This window comes from Melanostigma gelatinosum (assembly GCF_949748355.1).
Source record: "Melanostigma gelatinosum genome assembly, chromosome: 16".
NCBI classification, from domain to species: Eukaryota; Metazoa; Chordata; class Actinopteri; order Perciformes; family Zoarcidae; genus Melanostigma; species Melanostigma gelatinosum.
In genome coordinates, this window is record NC_136649.1 from 4,158,884 (window position 1) to 4,179,431 (window position 20,548).

Sequence of the window (20,548 nt, forward strand, 5' to 3'; positions counted from 1 at the left end):
TGACTGCTACAGTTAACAATTAGGAGTTAATAAAATGTGAGTTAATAAAATGTGATGCGTTGATGAAAACATTTTCCCCACCTCAACCAAATCTAAAAGTAAAATGCTTATTTCACACACACACTTTAAGTGCATGTATCAACAATACATGCTGTTATATTTTCAATGCAGGAAGTCTTTCCTGTGATTGGATATTTTCTGTCGTGTGGATCTGAATACTTTTCCACCACTGGACAAATTGTAGTTTGATATCTTTATCGAGGAAGTAAATAGATAGAATATCATGACCTCATTTCACCTTGTCAAAAGCATGGTCTGACAAGTACTTCCTTCTAAAGAAAGACAGTACCAATAGACTGTATGCTTTTATTACATATAGTCTAATAGTTCATGCTGTGGAAAGTATTTTGACTTCAAGAAAAGGCACAGGTGTAACTAATAAACTAATTAACAATGGCTCCATTCCATTAAAGTGTCCAGGTATGGAATTATGGAAAGTATTGGAAAGCAATACCACCTAATGGAAACACAACAATAATAATAATACAGTTATTAATACAGCCTATATGATGGTATTCATTACATCTGTTGTAAAAGAAAAAGAAAAAAAGGAAGTTGATTGGCCTTTTAAATTAAAATGAACTTCAATACAAGCAGGGATAACACAATACAGCAATGATCCAGATGATATCATTCCTGAAAGTAAAGTTATAATGGCTGCCAATTCACTTGATCAAAAGCAGGGGCTGGTTTATCAAATTACACACATTATTGTATGCTGAAGACGGACATGCTTTAATTGCATTTTTAATTGTTATCCCGATCCGAAAAGATGAAGCAAACAAGACAAGATAATGTGGCTTTAACTCTCAGCCCTCCTCCTCCGGGGAGAAATGTGTCGTCACTCGGCAGCGCAGCCAATCAGCGGGCGGCTCGCTCAAGCTGGAGGAGAAGCTCCGTGTTGTTCGTGCAGGTGGCGTGCCATTGGTTGTATGAATGTGTGTGTGCGTGCGTGCGTGTCTGAATGCCAACAAGTTAATATTATTTTAATTTTTTTATTTGTCCCCAAACATCTTTGAATTAAGCTGCGGAAGTCAGCCGGGCTACGGTGAGTGAGGCATCTTTCAGAGCCGCCCGAGGAACGGGCGAAAAAAAAGACTTTCCACAACAACGGCGACTCTAATGAACTCGAAAATAACAAGTTTGCTTCGCGCAGCCACAAAACAAGCCACATCCACGCAGTGTAACTAATTTCGGCGTATCATTCTTTCGACACTAGCTAACTTGGAGCTAGGGTGTTGCAGCTGCTCGTGCCGTTTTTTTTGTTGTTGAGGTTTGCAGTTTTGCCTTCTTTTTTAAACGTGTCACGTCGTTCATGTTAGCTAATGAAGTCGTAGTAGCCGTCACGGTAACAGTAATAACACGTAATTGTAGGGGATAAGCCATCAGCTACTCGGAGGAAGAAAAAAATGCTAAAGACGCTGACGAAGAAGCTAAGAAGACACTCGCTCAACGAGATACATCCTTTCCAACTGAAGGTAAGTTTGACTTGAGTCACTTACTATTGGAATACTGTCTGCTGTAGTGTGGCGTCCTTTAAACGCACAGTCTGTCGCTGTCAGTGAGTTACACAGCTGGGCCAAGACAGTAGTACAGCTGCAGTGACAGAAACAAGCTTGTTTGTGAACAGCGTGGCTCTACTTTTTGTCTTGTGACTCTGTTCACTTGTGGGACACTTCACTACGCAGCTTAAATGAGCTCACAGCTTGGGCAACCCTTGGGGGGTTGATAGTGAGTTAATTGCCACTCTTTCCCTTTCTCTTTCAGACACACACACACACACACACACACACACACACACACACACACACACACACACACACACACACACACACACCATGAGACAGAAAACAGACCGTACAGCTTCTCTGTTGGAAATAGCCAGCCTGTGTGTCCTGATATTTAAAGCATGTGTCGTTTGGAGCTTTTTTGTTTTTTTTACTGCTTCCAAGCACCTCGACCCATTCATTACCATGTTAGATGGAACGGCTTACAGGACCGAGCCAGATGTTTTCCTTGACGAAAAGAAAAACCAACACCTGGAGATCCACGCTGCTACCAAACACGCCAGCAAACATTAGGCGTGTCAACAAACTATCCCACTCACAGATCATTGACTCATTGACTGACATTGACACTGCAGTGTCATCTGCAGGGAGTAAATCATGCCACACTCATTTTCCAGACTTCTCGTGTGCGTGTGAGAGAGAGAGAGGATACCTGGGAAACTCGTCCAGGTTCTTCATCTACAAAGAGAAAGCTGGAAATAGCTCTGTGTGTGTGGTGGGCAAGCAGGTAGCAAGGTACGCTTATTTAGATGAGTAGGCCTGCAAAGACTAGAAAAATGTCAGTAAAAAACCTCATTGTCGAGGGCTATAATTGTCTACTTCTTTACCCTCCAATTTCCCTACAACAGAATCCGTGTAAGTGCGCCGCAATTGTTATTGCCCACTCGATTTGCATAATGCCTCTTTTTGGTGAGTAGAGGGGTTGAATTGTATCCCGCATGGGTCACCAACTTGCTCCGTCTGGAACAATGTTGTGTGTGTGTGTGTGTGTGTGTCAACCGACTATAGTTGCATGGCAGCCATTTTGTGCAAAAGTGCACCGGTTCAAAGGCCTCGGCTGGAGGATACGGGGGAAAGTGTGCCATCCCCGTTGTCTGCTTTTGTTTGTGTGCTGCTCTGCTCAGTGAAAAGGTTCTGTCTGCTGAAAGTGGTTAGTGAGAGGGGGAGAGTGGATTGTGAGTAGTGACTGGGCCCTGTTGCTTACAGTCTCGTGCATACGATTTCTTCAAGTGGATCCTCGTTACTCCGAGACTGATACTCTGACTATTTATAAGGAATTACCTCTGGAAACAGCAATCTTTTCCAGTTGACCTTCTTTGTGAGTAGCCACTGTGCCCGCTTTAAAAGACAACTGGGTTGGGAGGCTCCTGAAGCTGCATTTACACAGTCGAATGGATTGAGTCAGCCAGCACCAACCAGCACCTCACCTTTGAGCGAAGGACACTTAAAGGATCAAAGTCATCATGATAGAAACTTTAATAAATCCAGTTCTTTGAACCAACTACGTTGGCGAAAACATATTCTCTGAAGCCTTGTGTACTAGCTGCTATAACAAAACGATAACAAAAACTATCTGCATCGGCAAATGTGGCTCATCTATCAGTGGAAAAATAATTTGTGCTCCTTTTTTGTTTATGCTGATCAGTTTCATAACTTGAAACCGTGAAACGATCCAAACAGTGAGTTTAGGGATCCGTTGCACTATCCCTCGTCATTTTGCAACTGTTTTTAGTGGCTGAATTATCCTCCTCATGGCGGGTAAAGGAGTTTGTAGCGTGTCCCTTTTTAAAATGAACCACCAGCAAGACTCAAATGAAAGGTGTAGTTTGTCATCTGCTTGATTATTTGCAGGTTTGCTCTGCTGGTTAGCGTCGGTGAACTAGGGTTGGGTTGGTGTCTGCCCTCAGAACACATTGATGGTCCAGGTGGGAACCCTGTTTCACTCCACGTTTTCGTGAAGCAGAACTCTACTCCTGGTGGATGTAGTTTGAGGATTTTTTGAAGGAGCAAAATTAATTTCTACTCTGGCATCTTTTTACGCATGTTACTACAGGGGTGTAACGGTACACAGAGCTCACATGCTCGGGTTTAGGAGTCACGGAGCACGTGATACGGATACTTTCCAAAAAGGTCACAATACTCTGTAAAACTGAAAAGCGTCTTTTACGCTATGAACTTGAAAATACACGCTCTACCTTTTCCTCTTTCCAGAGATCAGCACATCTGGGTGATGTGTTAGCATGCTCAATGCTTTTCTGTTCACATGCCCTGCAGAGATGGAGCGACGCCGACACACAGCATCCTTGTCTTCTACACAGCTCTCTCTCTCCACCGCTGCTGTAGGTGACCGGGTCGTCGGCCGCCTCTGCCGTTTCATTGGCGCTTGCTTTAGTGCGACTGACTTGCACACCTGCCGTCTTGTTGCTAACACGCATGGCTAATAGGTTCCTGGAAGAACTTTTGGTTTCCTCATTTGCGTGCATTAATCTACATCGCGTGTATTCTGCATGTGGCTGCACCGCACCGTGGCGATCTTGAAGTCTGCTGCAGTGCACACCGGGTGATTGAGGGCTTAATGACCATTATGGGATAGTTGAAAAGAGGCTAAACGTCCCATAGGCCCTGTTACAGTACCTATCCTTGAAGCTTACGCTAATCAAGACTACTTATACTCTACTATGAGGAAGATGCCCTTGGAGTGTGAGGGAAATGGCAAATGAACCACGTCGGACCCTGTATGGCGTGTTTTCATGAGACGGTGGGGACTGGAGTGTGACCGTGTCCATGACGGTGTGGAAGGACAGTGCAAAGCTGATATGTGTGCATAGACTGTGACGTTGCCTTTGATCCAGCTTAGCAAGCAGCTCAGCGATGCAAGGGACTGACAAGGATTTCATTCAGATGTTCTTGACACACAGACTCTTTGTCGGCCTTCCCATGCATGCACAAAAACAGTCTCACTTCACCTCATGTGCCTCAGCTCTGTGAATGATAGCAGTCTGTAATTACCGCCTTAATAGACACTGGTGTAGGACTCTAGTAGGCTATGGATCACAAAATGTGCATCAAAATTAGATTTTTGACGATCTGATTATTTGGTTGTGCATCGGTTTTTTAGGTGCGTTTCTCCATGCTGCTCTCATGGATGGTAGCGGTCCAAATTGTCACCTCGTACATTGAATATTTGTCATGCAAAGTTTTCTAGTACACTAATGTGGAAGCAGCAGAGCGGCTCATTTAGCTTTTCAAATGTAATTTTCCCACTTGTGTTCAGCTTTACTGAACCGGCTACACGGTTTGTTGACATAGTGAATGTGATGTTAATGACTAATAAGCGTGTGGGGAAGGGTGTGACTAAGTGGTCCCGATTGAGCCTTGGTTTTGATGTTCAATCCGGATAAGTTTGTGCGCTTTAAGTCGCGTACTCCCTCCTTCGCATGCGCTTCCTCATCGCGTGGGTCTGTTGCATTATGTTGTGCTTTTTGCAGAAGTGCCGTCAGTCGGGTGAGGAGCCAGCTTACAACAGTGAGTGCCGTGGGAAAACTTCTGGAAAGGTGGTATCGATGCTTAGCAGCAGGGATTATAGTGTGAGGCAGCCTATCCAGGTTGGAGTGGTGCAATTTAGGCTTAACCACAGTGTAACACGGGAGCTGTAAAAATGAACAACTGGAGGCAACAAGAAACCTAATTAACAAATCTTTGTCCTAATTAAGAAGTTATATATGTACATCGTCATCAAATACATAAAGCTATTTTACATCCAGCTGCTAAACTTGTTTGACTTGTGAGTCAGTGTAGCTGCTAGGTGCAGGACTAGGTTGTGTTGACTTTTCAATAACAGTGTATTTTATGTATTTTGAAACACCCATTTACACCATATGTTGGTGCTAGAATGATGGTGATACAGGAGCTAATGTAATGGTGACATTCCTTTTCTTTTGGTAGCGCACTGTCTAACAATAAACTCAGAGTCCAGTAAACACATGCAGAGTTTTTCACATTGCACTAAAGATGCTATTCGTAAGAACAATTCCTCACATTCTGAAATCAGATAATGAGAAATCAAATGTTAGGACCCTACCCAAGTTTTCACTGTCAAAATAACTCCAAAGAGTCTTTGTCAGCCAATGTGGAAGTGTCTTGAACTTGCATTTTTTCAAATGACCATCAGGGGGCGACTCCTCTGGTTGCAAAAATAAGTTTGATTGTATAGAAGTCTATGAGAAAACTTCTCTCTTAATTTATTACCTCAGTAAACATTGTAAACATGAGTTTATGGTCTCAATCTCTAGTGTTAAGTCTTCTTCAATACAGCATGATGTTCATTTAGTAAATGATGGTCCATTTAGAGTCAGATAGGCTACTTAATGATTACCGCTACCAGAGCCGTATACAGCGTCTCTACGTCACTCCTCCGCATTCCAATTATAGTCTCCTCCGTTCACTGGTTGCAAAAATCCAAGATGGCGACGACCGTAATCCAAGACTGCGAGGCTTCAAAACGGCAGTCCACAAAACAATGAGTGGCGACACAACGACTATGTCCACTTCTTATATACAGTCTGGTTGAGAGTGAGAGATGGTCAAATACTTGTTCGTGTGCCCAGTCTTTGCGGTCCACTCCCACATGAGATTTGCATGGTTTAATGTGTTTTGTTCCGTTACTTGACACCGACCTGCTTTGCGTAAGCAGCCATTTCTCAGGTTGTGTAGTAACTATCCAAGTGGTGGTTAGTGTCACTGTGATAGTAGTGTATCTGTGTGCCGGTGTAGTAAGGAAGCCACTGCAAGTTGTGTGTCGCGGTTCAATGTGCAGGCCTATAACTGACACACGTGATTAGGTCATATTGTGACGGAGCTTGAAACTCAATAAAATTCCCGTACAAGTGAGGGACACGCGTGCTACATTTCTGTTCTCTGATCCATCAACAACCACTGAGACGATCCCTAAGGGGAGAGGAAGGCCCACTCGTTACTGTCGGCTTATGTCTGCCTCCAGTTGCACAGACAATGATTGCTCTGTGGAGACTTCAGACTCCACAGGTCAGACGAAGCAGAGTAATCAAAGCTGCTTATTCTGGCATTTAAAAGGTAAAACAAGGAGGGAACATGTCTCAGACTAAACTCGTGAACAGGACTTTATGAACCACCCGCGTCACTTCATTCTTAGTGTCCCGCAGCAATGACTTTGAACAGGATCTCAGCCGCTCCATGGATGCTGCCCAATGGTGATTCACTGGAGTGCACGGTGCAGCTGAAGCCCCGAGCCAGCCGCTTGCCAAAATACATTTCCTTCCCACAGTTATTCCTCGGTGTATTTCTCCGACGGATTTCATGAAGTGACGCTAGCTCGAGACTCCTCGAGAGCCAATGGTTGTTTTGCGTGTGTGTCTTGAACGCTGGCTCTGGAACTGTTCATTGAGAATCTGTCCCACAGCTCATGTACCCTCAAAAAGCAAGAAGGCTACACTGAGGCCTTATCCAAATATCTTCAACATCTTACCCTGAAGATTTAGGCTACATGTAGGCTACCACTGTGCTATTTGATACTTTAAACATTTAGAAAACAGTATTACGTGTGCTGGACCACAGGACTGTATGGGAACTGGGACCTTTTGGAGTGTTTTACCTTTGCTTAACCTTCTTTGGTATCTATTCTGATGGGAGAAGTCATGTCTATTTACATATCGTAAATCCTACATTCTATGCTGACTATCTTCATTAAACTACATATTTATGATGGGAAAAATGCATCCATTTTGTAGGAATTTTAGGAAACTACATATCTGAGTGAAGTGGAGTTTGTGGTGACAGGAAATGTTTTTCCATTTTTAATACACAGTCATGTATTTTATGTGATGTAGCCTTTTGATCTGTGAAATTATACACTGAAAGTCACACTGAACATGAACACAGTCTTCCCTTATTGGGCTCTAAGGCCCTGGCTCTTTTTCTCCCTTTTCCCTCTTTCAGGAAGAAAGGAAGTGAGCGTGTGTGTGTGTGTGTGTCAGAGAGTAGAAGGGATGACACTATGTTTGTGTGGATGCATGTGTGTAAGCACACGCGCACACACACGTGCACAAGCACAGATGGCAGCTGCTCAGCGAGGCCTCGGAGTGGTAATTACTTCACTCTTAGCGCTGCGGTCTGCAGGATATCTGTATTGTTGCTTCTGGTGTAGAACTTGATTTTAAAGAGACACGCTGGCTCATGTTGTGGGGGAAAGAAAGTAGCCTGGACTGAGACAGAACCGCAACTCAACCATACAGTGTGTAGTACAAGTACCACGCAACAACTGGCTTGAGAAAAGGTCTGACCACAATGTTGTCATATAGAAGCCCATCAGAGGTTGTGTCTGTGTTGCTGGTTAGTGGGAAATTGCAAAATGATACAGAACTCCGAATTAGGATTTGGTTTGCCTTATTTTGTATTAAATCGTTGCAGTGGTTAAGGTTTTACTCTTTAACTATTTAGACGTTTGTTAGATGCTGAAATTGAAAATCCTTCATAGTTGATCAGCGCAAATTTCAACTGAAGAGAAAGATTTTTTTCCAAAGAACTCTCACCAGGGTTCCATCTTTGAGGCGTTACCATATGGCATATTTGACCTACAGAATGAGCTCAATCCTTCTTTTATTTCAGATTTCCTACCATGGCTGTGGAGAGGGAGGGGAGAGTGATGACTCAGAGGGGGAGAACCAGGAGCTTGCACAGATTGACAGAGGTAGGCGCCAACCAAATCATTTTCGTTGTAAAGAGCTGATGACCCTCCCCATTGCTTATTGATTCTTACACATAATCAATGTTTCAAGTCAACAGATAATATGGCATTTGCATTTTTTGCAACCACGTCTCCACCTTCTCTTTTGACATTTTCCTGTTCGTCAACTCCTCCAGAGAGACGGAGGAACTGTGCCCTCACACCCTTGGCAACCAGCCAGCAGCACAACCAGGGCCCCCTCTCTCCAGCCCGGTTACGACGCCTCCGCCTCCTCTTAGATGCCAATCTGGATCGCCACTCCTCAGAGGAGGAGCTCGAGCGGATCAGCCGCGGCGACAACAGGAAGTGGGTGTCTGCGCTTCCCCAGCGCCACGGCGACCACCACAGCAGCGCCTCCAGCGACGAGGAGGTGCGGGACCTCTGCGGGTCATCCGCCGCCTCCGCCAGGCCACTAGTGGAGCCGGGCACCTGCCTGGCCGCCTCCCCGAGCCCCGTACTCTTCAGCTCCAGTCCACCGCGTAGCCTCAAGCCACCCCCCATGCGCTTTCAGCTGCAGGCTCGGCCCATCATTTTGACCCACTTTGACCAGTCGGCACCTTACAGGAAGTATCGGCACAGTTACGGCGGGGAGCCGGGGAGGCCCAGTCTGGATCTGGAGAAAATGCAACAGGTTAGTCGTCCAAGCTGTGGTTAGATACCTCAGGACTTTTATTACATTTTTTTTATTTCCACCAACCTCCGTTCAACCTTCTTACAATGTCATTTGCAGATTTCCATGACTTTTTCTGACTTTATTATCTCTGCACCATTTTTTTAAATGATTGTCTGCACTATTGTGAAGGCTCCAAGCAAATAGTCACTAAGTTGTTTGTTCCAGCTCTTTAGCTGGAAGATCACCTTAATTCTCCATAACCAGGCTACAAATGAAGTTGCGTTTCTCGATTTGTATTTTCGTCTGTTACGCGATACGATGCACCACCGTAGTGGTGGTATAGTGATGTCCTCTTTTTAGCCAAATTCATTTTCTGCCCACAAATACTTGAAAGCATGCCCAGGATGCCCTTTCATTTCTCAAAAACACAACAATTTCACGAATATTTTAAGTATATTTATGAGCAATATGAATCCAATTGTTACATGTGATTTGATATTTAACTTGCCACTGCAGCAAGATGTCTGTCCCCGACTAACTCAAACAGTTAATGTCGGGCCAAGGATTGGGCCCCAAAAATACAATGATGCACTACTAATACTACTACTAACCGGCTACTCACACACACACACACGCACACACAAAAACGTGCACGCAAGAACAAAGTCTTCCCTTTGGATAGCTGGACGCGCGCTGCCACGGTGGTCTGGCTGGAGAGGGATGAAGGAGAGGGAGGCACGGACGGCAGATGTCCGCCCTCGTTTCTCACAAAGGCTGGCAAGCGAGGGGAAGCGATGAAGGGGTGGAGGCAGAAGGAGAGGATTAAATACACAACAGAAAAACGATGGCCACTAATGAGTCATGGAGAAGCTGGTCCACTAATCATTAAAATCCAATAGACTTGTTGGCCCACACCAATGGGTGGGAAAGGGTGTGTGTGTGTTTGCAGAGAGAGAAACTGCAGGTTTGAGGGGTCCATATGTCCATGGGGTTTTTAGAGGGAAAGAACAGATGATGAGAGACAGCGGGCAGCAATGAGAGGGGTGCAGAGAAGAAAAAAAGAGGAAGTGGGTGTGTATGTGTGAGTGAGAGAAAGGCTGGGGTACGCGTCTATCAGCCTGTCTTTTTGTGTCTGCTTGTAATAATAATAATAATGTATGTGCTTGTGTGCATCCTCCTGTCAGAGAGTTTGTTGCTGTATCAGTGTGTGTGTGTGTGTGTGTCTTGCCACAGTGCAAGTGTGTCTGTATGAGTGTGCACACTCAGTCAAGTGGAATGGGGGGTGCTGCAGGGAATACAATAGGGGGCCTACAGAGGTAGCTAGCAGATTCGGCTCCAGTCTCCCATTAACCCTTTAGCTGGACAACTTCCAGCCACGAAGTCTGCCTCAACCTGGACACGATGAGCACGTCATTTCTTTCACTTATGCTGTTCTGGAGTTTAAAACCTGAGAATCAGAGCTGACTCGGCTGGTTCCTTAGGGGGGAAAAGTGTAAAGGTGGCAAAACCAGGGGAATTCTGTGTTATATGGAACATAGAGGAGGAGTGCACACAAATCTGTTTAGACCACAGACTTCCATGAGTTAAATGATGTCCTATTGGAACCTCATATGAGGCGAGAAATCATTTTTTAGATTAAACTGAGAATCTTTAAACCACAGAAATAGACATTTTTACGTGTACCATTGCCACTGCAACCGTTGTTAGTCGTCTAACTTCCGCGTAAACACTTGCGACAAGTCGAGGACTCACTCGTGCCGGCGTGACGTGTAAGACAGCAGCGTCAAGTGTGTGCGTCTGTAGTCCTGCCATGGCGGCATTGATTCGGTTCTGTGACTAGCAACACATTTTAAGACCCCACTGATGTGTGTTGTCACCTTAACAACCAACAAGAATCTGCATTTTAGCCAAATGACCGTGACAAACCGTCCGACTTAGGGCCCTATGAAATCCGTTATATATTTCCAAAATTCCGTTTTTTTCCCGTATAACTTTTTCCGAATTCTGCATTTTACAACTGAAGCACATTCTGTCATCGTAAAGTGTGTAATTGTGTGGTGGATGAATTCAATTATAGAAATAGACTTTGACACAACATTGCAATAGTTTTGTAATCAGAGGAAGTGCTGCAGTACAATAATAAAACATAACATTCTGTCCTTTTCTAAACTATTGTGCTCTAAATGCTCGTACATTTATTGATCTAGTCATTCTCTTAAAAGCAGGGTTAAACAGTCAGCTGCTTGTTTCCTCTTGGTCTCTGATAATCCCTCACCCATGCTAATCCACGTCCAACTGCTAAGAAGTGGCAGTGCCATTGTTTATTAGCCTCTGCGCACAAATGGTGCAACTCTACAAAATATAATAGAAATACACACCTCTTGTTCAAGGGACCATAGCGGAGTTTTTACCTTGTTTACCTTACTTCCAGCCAGTACATATTCTTAAATACCTGCTGAAAATGTGTTCCTGTTCTGTTCAGTTCAGTTCATGAGAATCAACGGACTGACACTTCCAACTTTCTAGCAGTGGGTTGTCTCTCATGTTTCAGCAACGCAATTAGAAGCGTAGATTAAAAAAACGACGCAAAGTGATGAGCTTCAACATGTGAAACATAAACAGTGGTTATGCTATATAGCTCTCACCAGGGATGAGCCCAGATAAAGTCAGCCAAAGCTTTATATGTGAAGCAGGATTCATACACAAGGCAATTTAAATTCTTTCAATAAATCCTTGAAATAACATGATCATCCCTCACTGAGACAAAGTATATTGGCAAGTCACGACCTGTTGGCCGTGTGTGTGTGTTCAAAGTTCAAAGTTTGCTTTATTGTCAATTCCACAATGTACTGAACATACAGGGGAGTTGAAAAGATGTTTCTCTCTAGTCCAACATAAACATATAAAGTGAATACAGTGCAATAGATTAAAAAACATTAAAAAACATTTTGACAATAAATAAATATAGTAAGAGAAAAAAAAACAAAAAAAGCTATCAATCTGTATTCAGCAGCAGTTGGACATGGGGAGTCTTAAAAGAGAGGAGGGAGAGATTTTAGAGAGTTCAACTTCCTAACAGCCTGGTGGACGAAGCTGTTTGAGAGTCTGGTGGTGCGAGCACGGAGGCTCCGGTATCTTCTCCCAGAGGGCAGGAGGCTGAAGAGACTGTGTGAGGGGTGGCTGGAGTCACGCACAATCATGGTCGCTTTGCGGATGAGGCGAGTGTCATATATGTCCTGCAGGGAGGGGAGTGAGGCACCAATGATCCTTCCAGCTGTGTTCACTATGCGCTGCAGGGCTTTCCTGTTGTGGTCAGTGCAGCTTCCGCCCCACACAGTGATGCAGTTTGTCAGGATGCTCTCAATGGTGCCTCGGTAAAAGGTGCACATGATGGGTGGTGGTGTTCTTGCCTTCTTCAGTTTGCGGAGAAAGTAGAGGCGCCTCTGGGCTTTCTTTGCCAGTGATGTTGTGTTGGCTGTCCACGAGAGGTCCTCACTGATGTCCACCCCCAGGAATTTGGTGCTGCTCACTCTCTCTATATCAGCACCATTGATGGTCAGTGGTGGGTGTTGAGTGTGGCCTCTCCGGAAGTCAACAATAATCTCCTTGGTCTTGCTGTTATTCAGAAGGAGGTTGTTGTCTCTGCACCACGTGGTCAGAAGGCTGACCTCCTTCCTATAGTGGGTCTCATCGTTGTTGGTGTGCGCACTGTTTAAGAGGAGGGTGGGGTGGGGGTGGACAGAATGATTGTGCTGCCGTCAGAGTGGGGGACATGTTGGATGAAAAGCGAGGACAACATTCTAACATGATCATTTTGATATTGGGTGAAATATTGTAACAATGTTTCATTGTTTGTCGTAAATCAGCGAAAAAACACTTAAATACAAATGTATGTTCCTTTTTTTAAAGTGATTATAATTTTTTTTTTTTTTAAATGATTGAACAAAACCATAGACTGCTTAAGATATGGACGTAGACTCCGTGACGTCACCGGTAGGTTCCTTAAAGGAGCCGTTGTGAAGCTCAGAGTCGGGGGCTCCGGCCGTCGCCATCTCGGCAGTTAGGACACAACCCACATGGGCAAGGAGGCGGATCATTGGTGGTGCTGAGGCGGGCCCTGGTGACGCAGCAGAACAGACAGCTAGCAGGTTAGCGACCCGCTACGGCACCCACTCAAAATGGCCACGCCCTTAATTTAGTCGAATTTCAATCCTAATATGATTTAAACGGATGAGTTGTATAAAAATTCCCCACCTTTTTAAAGCAACGTATCCGCATACAACGGTCCATATGATATATTACTAAAGTCACTCATATTTCGTGCGTTTCCCTACGAAAGTCCAGCAACACCAGTCAATTTATGCTCGTTACACATATACGGTCTTTTCAAAATAAACTTCCGTCTTTACAGGAAACTACTCAGAGTTTAGGCAAAACAAACTACAGAGTTAGGTTGAGGAAAATATCGTTGTTTGAGTTCAAATAGCCACAGAAGTGCCGTATTTAACTCCGTCACGCAAGTTAGGTGACAAATAAATCTACATTGACTTCTCGTTTCACACAGGGAACCAACAGCAGTCTCCTGGCTGACAGATCACCGGTTGTTGGACCCATCCACCGGTCTTCATACCTCCTCGTTCATGCTAACGTGTATGGTTGTCATGAACGAGGATATCGACTCGAGAGACCAAAACCGATGTTCTGTACCAGGCTCTAAACATGCTTATTACCTCCAAAGCTGGACATCTTAAACAGTGCGGTCTATGGGGTTTGACTCCCTTTTGGAGCCAGCCTCAAGTGGCCATTCGAGGAACTGCAGTTTTTGGAACTTTTGCTTTATTTCTCAAACAAACTTAATCACATACAGTGATAAAAAAAATAGATCTGTAACACCTTTTTTGAGAGGGTGAATTAAATACAAAATACACATTTCCTTTTTTAATTCTTGTTCAACCAGCTTGCGCAGACTGTTGTGTCATTGACACATAAAAAGATAAGAGGTGACAGGAGGTGAGCATGAGGGCTGTGCACACCAGCTCATTTCCACATCACATCATCTTGTGTTTCTATTCTTTCCCGTGTTCCCTTCCCCCTTTAGAAGCTACCTCCCTGACTCCAGACAATTCAAATGATTGTGTGGTCTGTCTGTTTTCTTTTTTTTGAGAAGAGTGGAGCTGCGTGGACACAGAGGGGAGTGGGAGACAGGATATTACATAAGCGGCAATGACTGACTGTTTAGTTTAGTGAGACAGCTGGATTTTCCTCACATCCGCCGGCATCCCGATGACGGTTGTGAAATGGTTGAATTTCAGTAATAAGCTTGGTTAGAAACAGCATTCACATATCATAACTATATCCAGACGGGTGTGCTCATGTTGTGCCTTCTTTGGGTTCACATGTGTGCAGGTTTTACAACGTTTTTGGATTGTCGTGGATGTACATAAAAGCTGCTGCCGAAGTTCTGTTGTTGTATGCTTCTTACATGGCTGTCATTGTGCATTCTTGTCCTCCACAGAAAATGCTGCTGAAAAAGAACTGTGGAGGGAAAACGCGGACTATAAAGATTCGGGTGAGTTTCTATTTAACAGAGTTTCCCACAGTAAAAAAAAGTAACCCTCGTAGTATTTTAGTGTGATGAATTCGGGCAAGTCATTTTATGTTTCAAAACCCTGTTGATGGCTGTCATAAAGTTGTTCATACAAGTGGTATTAATATGAATCTACACACACAGCCTGTTCTGTTCTATGCAGACCAGATCAGGGTGTCCATTACAGCAGTCATAAGGTTGCAAGGTTTGCCCGGCCCCCGTGAACAGCCCGGCCTGTCTCGTCGCCAGCACCTTGATGTCCATCCAACAGCATGCTGGGACGGCATCTGGCGACAGCGTTTGTTCCCATGCCCCGCTAGCGACAACCTGAGACGTCTGGAAAAACCCCTGATAGCACCTTCTTTTGCAAACAGCGCCGGGCTAAACACTGTTTACCGCAGTGATACCTAGGGCAAAGAAACAAGAAGACAAATGTGCGTCTTTTTCTCTCTCAGGTTTGTTTGATCTCTTTATCTCAACGACCCTTTAAATAGCAGATCTTTCCACTTCTCCCATTAGTGGTCTGAGAAGTGCACATGTACCCACCGAAATAGCTAGGTATTTACCCAAGATTGTGTCCCGACTGATCTTCCCGTAATTATATATTTTTTGCCCCCCCAAACACAACCTCCGTATCTGGGTTGATTTTGTTTGTAGAGGGTTTTAGGGAGGCATGTTGGAGGAGTCGACGGGGACAAGCCTGGGCATCTTGGCACAGAGCTGGGTACTCCAGAAGGATGCGCAGTGTGGTGAGAAAAGTGACGTTATTATCACGTTGCGTGGGTTCCTGTCAATGGAGCCTTGTCACACACTTGTTTGTGTACACACACACACACACCAATGTGTAGCAAGCATATAGGTTGCTCTAATCCTCCACGTCGAAGTACGGATGAGCGGTACAAAAATTGTAAAAACTGATCTTTTGTGAGAGTGTCGTTGAGAGACGGAGCTGAGGAGGAGGAGGAGGAGGAGGAGGTGGAGTGTGGTCGGTTCCCTGTGTGGTGTATTTCCAGGGATGAGGTCATTTTCCATTTATAGCCTGGCCGGCTGCTATCTGCTGATACATGGAGATATTGCTCATTATCCTCCCGTTCTCGCTCGGTGCAGTCGGTAGTGTTGTTTTCCCTGTCAGTGACGTCTGTGGGCACTGGGTATGTTCCAGTTCGTAGATTACATTTTTTTTATTTTTCTTGAAGTGAGTACACAGCGAGTTTTTTTGGATCAATGAACCATTTGGAGGCTGGTGTTGTTGACTCTCTCTGCACTTGGTGCCACCGAGCACGCAGTGATTCCACCCCATCCCTCCATCTCTTCCTCCGCTGCCTTCTCTCCCATACCGCCCTCTCTCTCTTCCCTTCTTTTATCTGTCGACCCCGGGTTTCCTGGCCAGGATCCAGAAGAGACACTGGATCTGGATGGGGCCCCGGCGTCAAGGCACTCAAGCATGGGAGTTGTTACAGGCGCTGTGGAGGTCGATGGTCGTGGTTGTGTGTGTTTTACGGGGAAGCAGTAGGAAAACACAGCTTTGGCCGCCGCTGCTGCCCCCCCCCCCCCTCTCTAGGGGTTGGAGGTGAATGGCAGAGTGGGGTGATGAGAGCTTCCCATGCTGCAACAGGCAAGAGTGATGGCGTCTGATTTCAGCCACCGTAAAGACTGGGCGGATGGGAAGGAGAAGATTGATTGAGGTGAGGGAAATAGTGGGGAGAGCGGAGGGGAAACTAAAGTGAAGGAAAATGTGCCGCATACGCCTTTGATTTTTGATTAAAGTAAACTCTCACTGGGATCAGGATGATCAGGACATCCCTTCTTTTGACTGAGCCCTTTGACCTTCCAGCAGGAAATGTTCACACCAGTCACTTCACACCGAAGCTCGTGTTCAGGGCCCCCTTCCCTGACCACTTGGGCCCCCCCCCCCTGGGCCAGTGCCCATGCAGTAATCCAACTGAACTGTTCCTTTAACAGAGGGCTGGTAACACAGTGTGGAAACTGTTCAAATGTGCAGATTGGGGCCGAAATCAATGACCAACAGGACAAAAATGATGACAACACAACATCCCAAAAAGGCACTTTTGTGAAACCGGACGAATGAGATAATGCTGGTGTGTTTCCTGAGCTTTCTAACTGCTGCTTCTGATGTCTGTACAAAAGGATGGCCTCGTACTTTCAGGACCCGTACATTGCTTGACCCCTCTGGGCCTTAAATGTCCGTCATACTGCACATGTGACCACAGGACGACTCTGTGGGGATCGCTCACGTGGATAGGTAGTCATCCTGATGTACGACCCCCCCCCCCTGCAGTCCGACCGACTCTACCATATGGCGAATAGTCACATCTATCAAGTTTACTGTAACCTCGTTCTTGGGCCACGATTAGTTTGTTCCTCGTCTCCCTTTTTGCAGGTTTATACTAACACTGGTGGATAAAAGAGCACTAAGTGGTATTGGGGATTGTTGCCGTGTTACTGCTGCTCAGTTGTCGGTGCTGAATCCCTCAAGATGTCGGCTGAAGTCATAGCAACACCTGTAACCTCACATGCACCGCTCACAGGGCCTCATTTCATATGCTGAGTACTCTTTCAGTAGCAGTGGGCACTTACTCTGCATCAGAGCAGAATCAGTTAGCTCCAGGGATGTCTCACTTCTCAGAGAGGTATTTGGTAATGTTTGACAATGATAATATACCCCCCCCCCCCATGGTATCCTAATTACAGTGAATATGTCCCAAGGTCCCAATCCTCCTTAGTCCACCTTCTCACAAAGTCAGTCCCCCCCCACTGGAGAACATGCTGCCTCACTGCCAAATCCAACAAAGTAATTTCCTGCTGTTTCCTGGAGGGGAAAAAAAGACAACTGACCGGGGCTAATTTTAGACCGAGGGCTTGTAGAGCCACGAGAAGCGAGGTTCTGCTCAGAGGAGGGGGGCTGGCTCTGTGAGTGGAAAAGCGCTTTATGTTGTTCGCAGGGCGGATGTAAAAAATGTTCATGTTTGGTTTTCCCTTTTCTCATGGTCTCGTGACACGGCCACACGTTTCTGCTGCAAGAAAGAAAAATGAATGACGCTGTTGACTAGTGGTGCAACGGATCATAGAATAATACTACATATTATTTATAGAGCGCTTTTCAAAATTCTTAAAGACACTTTACAAACATTAAAATCATCATAAAAAACGATACACTAAAATCATAGAACACACAACATCCATCACACATTAACAGCAGTTCTGAAAATGTGAGTTTTGATTTGTGATTTGAATATGGAAAGATTGGTGCAGTCTCGGATGAGTTTTGGGGGGGGGACTTCCAGAGGGAGGGTGCAGCTATGGAGAAGGCTCTGTCGCCCCATGTCTGGTGCTTGGTCCTGAGTGGAAGGGACAGGAGGTTGGCATCAGAGGAGCCGACGGGATGGAGTGTGGTGGAGCAGGTCGGTGAGGTAGGAGGGGGCCTGGTTATGGAGGGCTTTGTGAGTGAGGAGAAGGACTTTGTATTGGATCCGTTTTTGGGACGGGGAGCCAGTGGAGATTCTGGAGAACAGGGGTGATGTGATCACGGGAGCGGATCTCTAATAAAAGTCCCCGTTTGGATCAGAGTCACGGATCGGATCAGCACAAAGAAAAAAGGGAGCAAACACAACTTCTAGAGATCCCTGATCACGTTTTGTTTTGCCGTTGAAAGTAATTGGTGATCATTGATGATCCATATTGGCAGATACAGATCTCTTTGTTGTTTGATTATAGCAGCTGGTCTACAAGGATACAGGCTTTTTTGCCACCGTACCAAACATCCTTTCAACCACTGAAGTCAGTGTGAACCATCACCAAATCAAAATGTTATCCTTTTACTAAGTTAGTTTTAAAAACACAATTCAAATGATTAGGAAATTAAAGACTGCAATTGTATTGATGAAAACAAATCTTGTCATTTGTAGTTTTTATGATGTATTATAATGTTTAGAGCTAGTGTAAACGGGTCATAATTCATCTCTAATATCTATCTGTTGCCTTGAAAACATCTCCTTCAAACATCTGGATTTATTCAGGTTTCTTTACAAGATCACATGTTATAATTTACCTTCGCTCAATACTCATTTTCACTGAGCAGAGCCTGAACGCATCATAATGTAACTGAAAGGAACCTTGGTTGGCTGTTAGCGGTGCTGCTAACGTTACCAGCTCTTGTAAACACAGATTGGTTGTTTACACATCATCAGAGACTAGAAAAGCACAAATGATGTCCTGATCACATTTTACTGAACATTGGCGGATAATGATCGTCAGTCAAACTTTATTTCACACTGTGATGGTTAACTGTGTAGTTAATCTGCGGTTCACATTCAATCGATAGGGGGAAACCGTATGCATCGACAGTGATCCGTTACGTCACTACTGTTGACATGCACTGACTGTAACAGACTAACAATATCATCCCTGAAGGGCAGCAGGTCATCCACGCCATTTCCAAACACCTGCACCTTGATCACTCGTCTCTCTCTCTCTCTCCAGAGTCTGACAGGCAGTCGTCCTCCGGCCAGGTACACCTATGACCCCTCCATCTTCGCCTTCCGCTCCTTGAGCGCGGTGCCCCCGTCTGAGGATCCTCCCTGCTCGTTAGGCAGTTCACCCACCGCCAGATGATCCTCTCCCCTTCTCTCTCTCCATTCCCAGACAGCTGCTTTTTAACTTTTTTTTTTGGTGACTTCTGCGGGGAGGCCAAGGAGCGACTGTTTATGAAACCGACCGCCAGAAAATACTTTTTTTCGACGGTCAAACTATTGCACACTCAGGTAATCCCCCTGTAAAACAATGCTGTCACTTTTGATCATCGTTCTCCCCGTGAAATCAACGGGAACATTCGGAGAATAAGAATGGGCCTAAACACAACATTTCTAAGGATGCTTCAGGTATTGCGTATGTCTCTGAAAAAGATCTGATGATCGGACAATCCAGAAACAAACATGGACTGCGGGTCAAAAGGCGGTACGAAGGGACGCCTTTTGAAACCTGAAATTAGTTCTGGGTTCATCAACATTCGAGGGAAATAATGCATGTAAGACAATCAACCGGTTCCGAGGTTTCCTCTTTTGATGTGATTGCTGGACATCTTGTAAGGTTCTTAGTAACTTCATGTACTAAACACGGCGACGTGATATCTTGTTGTTGTTGAGACAAACATACAGTGGTCACATTCGTACGTCTGAAAATGCTTCTTATTTGAATGTGTTATTGAGTATGCAGGTCGCAACGAGCTACGATGAAACACGTACAACGTGTGTAGCCGACCTTTGACCTTGTTGACGATGTACGCTTTCTAAATGAACTTGTCCTTTTTAGTCCAGGTCAGAGTTACGTGCTTGTATCCTCGTCTCCTTGCATTAATTCCACTGTTTGTGCAGAAAGAGAAGGTAGGCGAGGACGTACAAGAATAGTTCGCCACACATTTGGCAAGTGTAACCGGTGCTTTGTTACGCATAGCCTATTTGTAGTGTGCCATTTATTGTCCAATATTGTACCTCATTACTATTCTAGGTAGAAGAGGACCACACTGGTGTATCCAAGACATCCCAGTGTTTTTCTAAAGATCCCTTAATGCCTTGAAATCACATTCCTGTTGTATCGAATGAAACTTGAGTTCTTGGCTCCTGAAATGAGCCGACCAGTACGATAAACGCAACGACCCTCTTTACGCCTTGTGTGGAAAATGCGTTTTGGCCCGATTGCAGTGGGATAGGACGGCCAGACGTCCTCCCATCCCTGATGCAACACGCGGATCCTCTCAGCCCCTTTCACACGCGCGTTAATAGCCGGTGTCAAAGTGAAATCATACCAAACGCATTTCAACGCACGGTGTAAAGCGGGTCTATGTCACCACTGTAACTAAGATTCCGCCGAAGTGAATGTAACATTGTGACATGTTCCGGTCCATTGTTGCACAAAATGAATCAATAAATGCCCTGTGGCCTCTT

At 45.1% G+C, this 20,548-nt stretch overlaps 1 protein-coding gene across 1 annotated transcript; it reads left to right on the forward strand.

Moving 5' to 3' along the window:
* Positions 1-1,010: 1,010 nt before the first annotated feature.
* LOC306790879 (uncharacterized protein) lies at positions 1,011-20,465 on the forward strand. Its single transcript, XM_079287412.1, has 5 exons — positions 1,011-1,538; positions 8,271-8,352; positions 8,526-9,019; positions 14,517-14,570; positions 19,089-20,465. Exons 1-5 carry the CDS (start codon positions 1,470-1,472, stop codon positions 19,218-19,220), a joined length of 831 nt encoding a protein of 276 aa, XP_079143538.1. The 5' UTR covers positions 1,011-1,469; the 3' UTR covers positions 19,221-20,465.
* Positions 20,466-20,548: the final 83 nt, after the last annotated feature.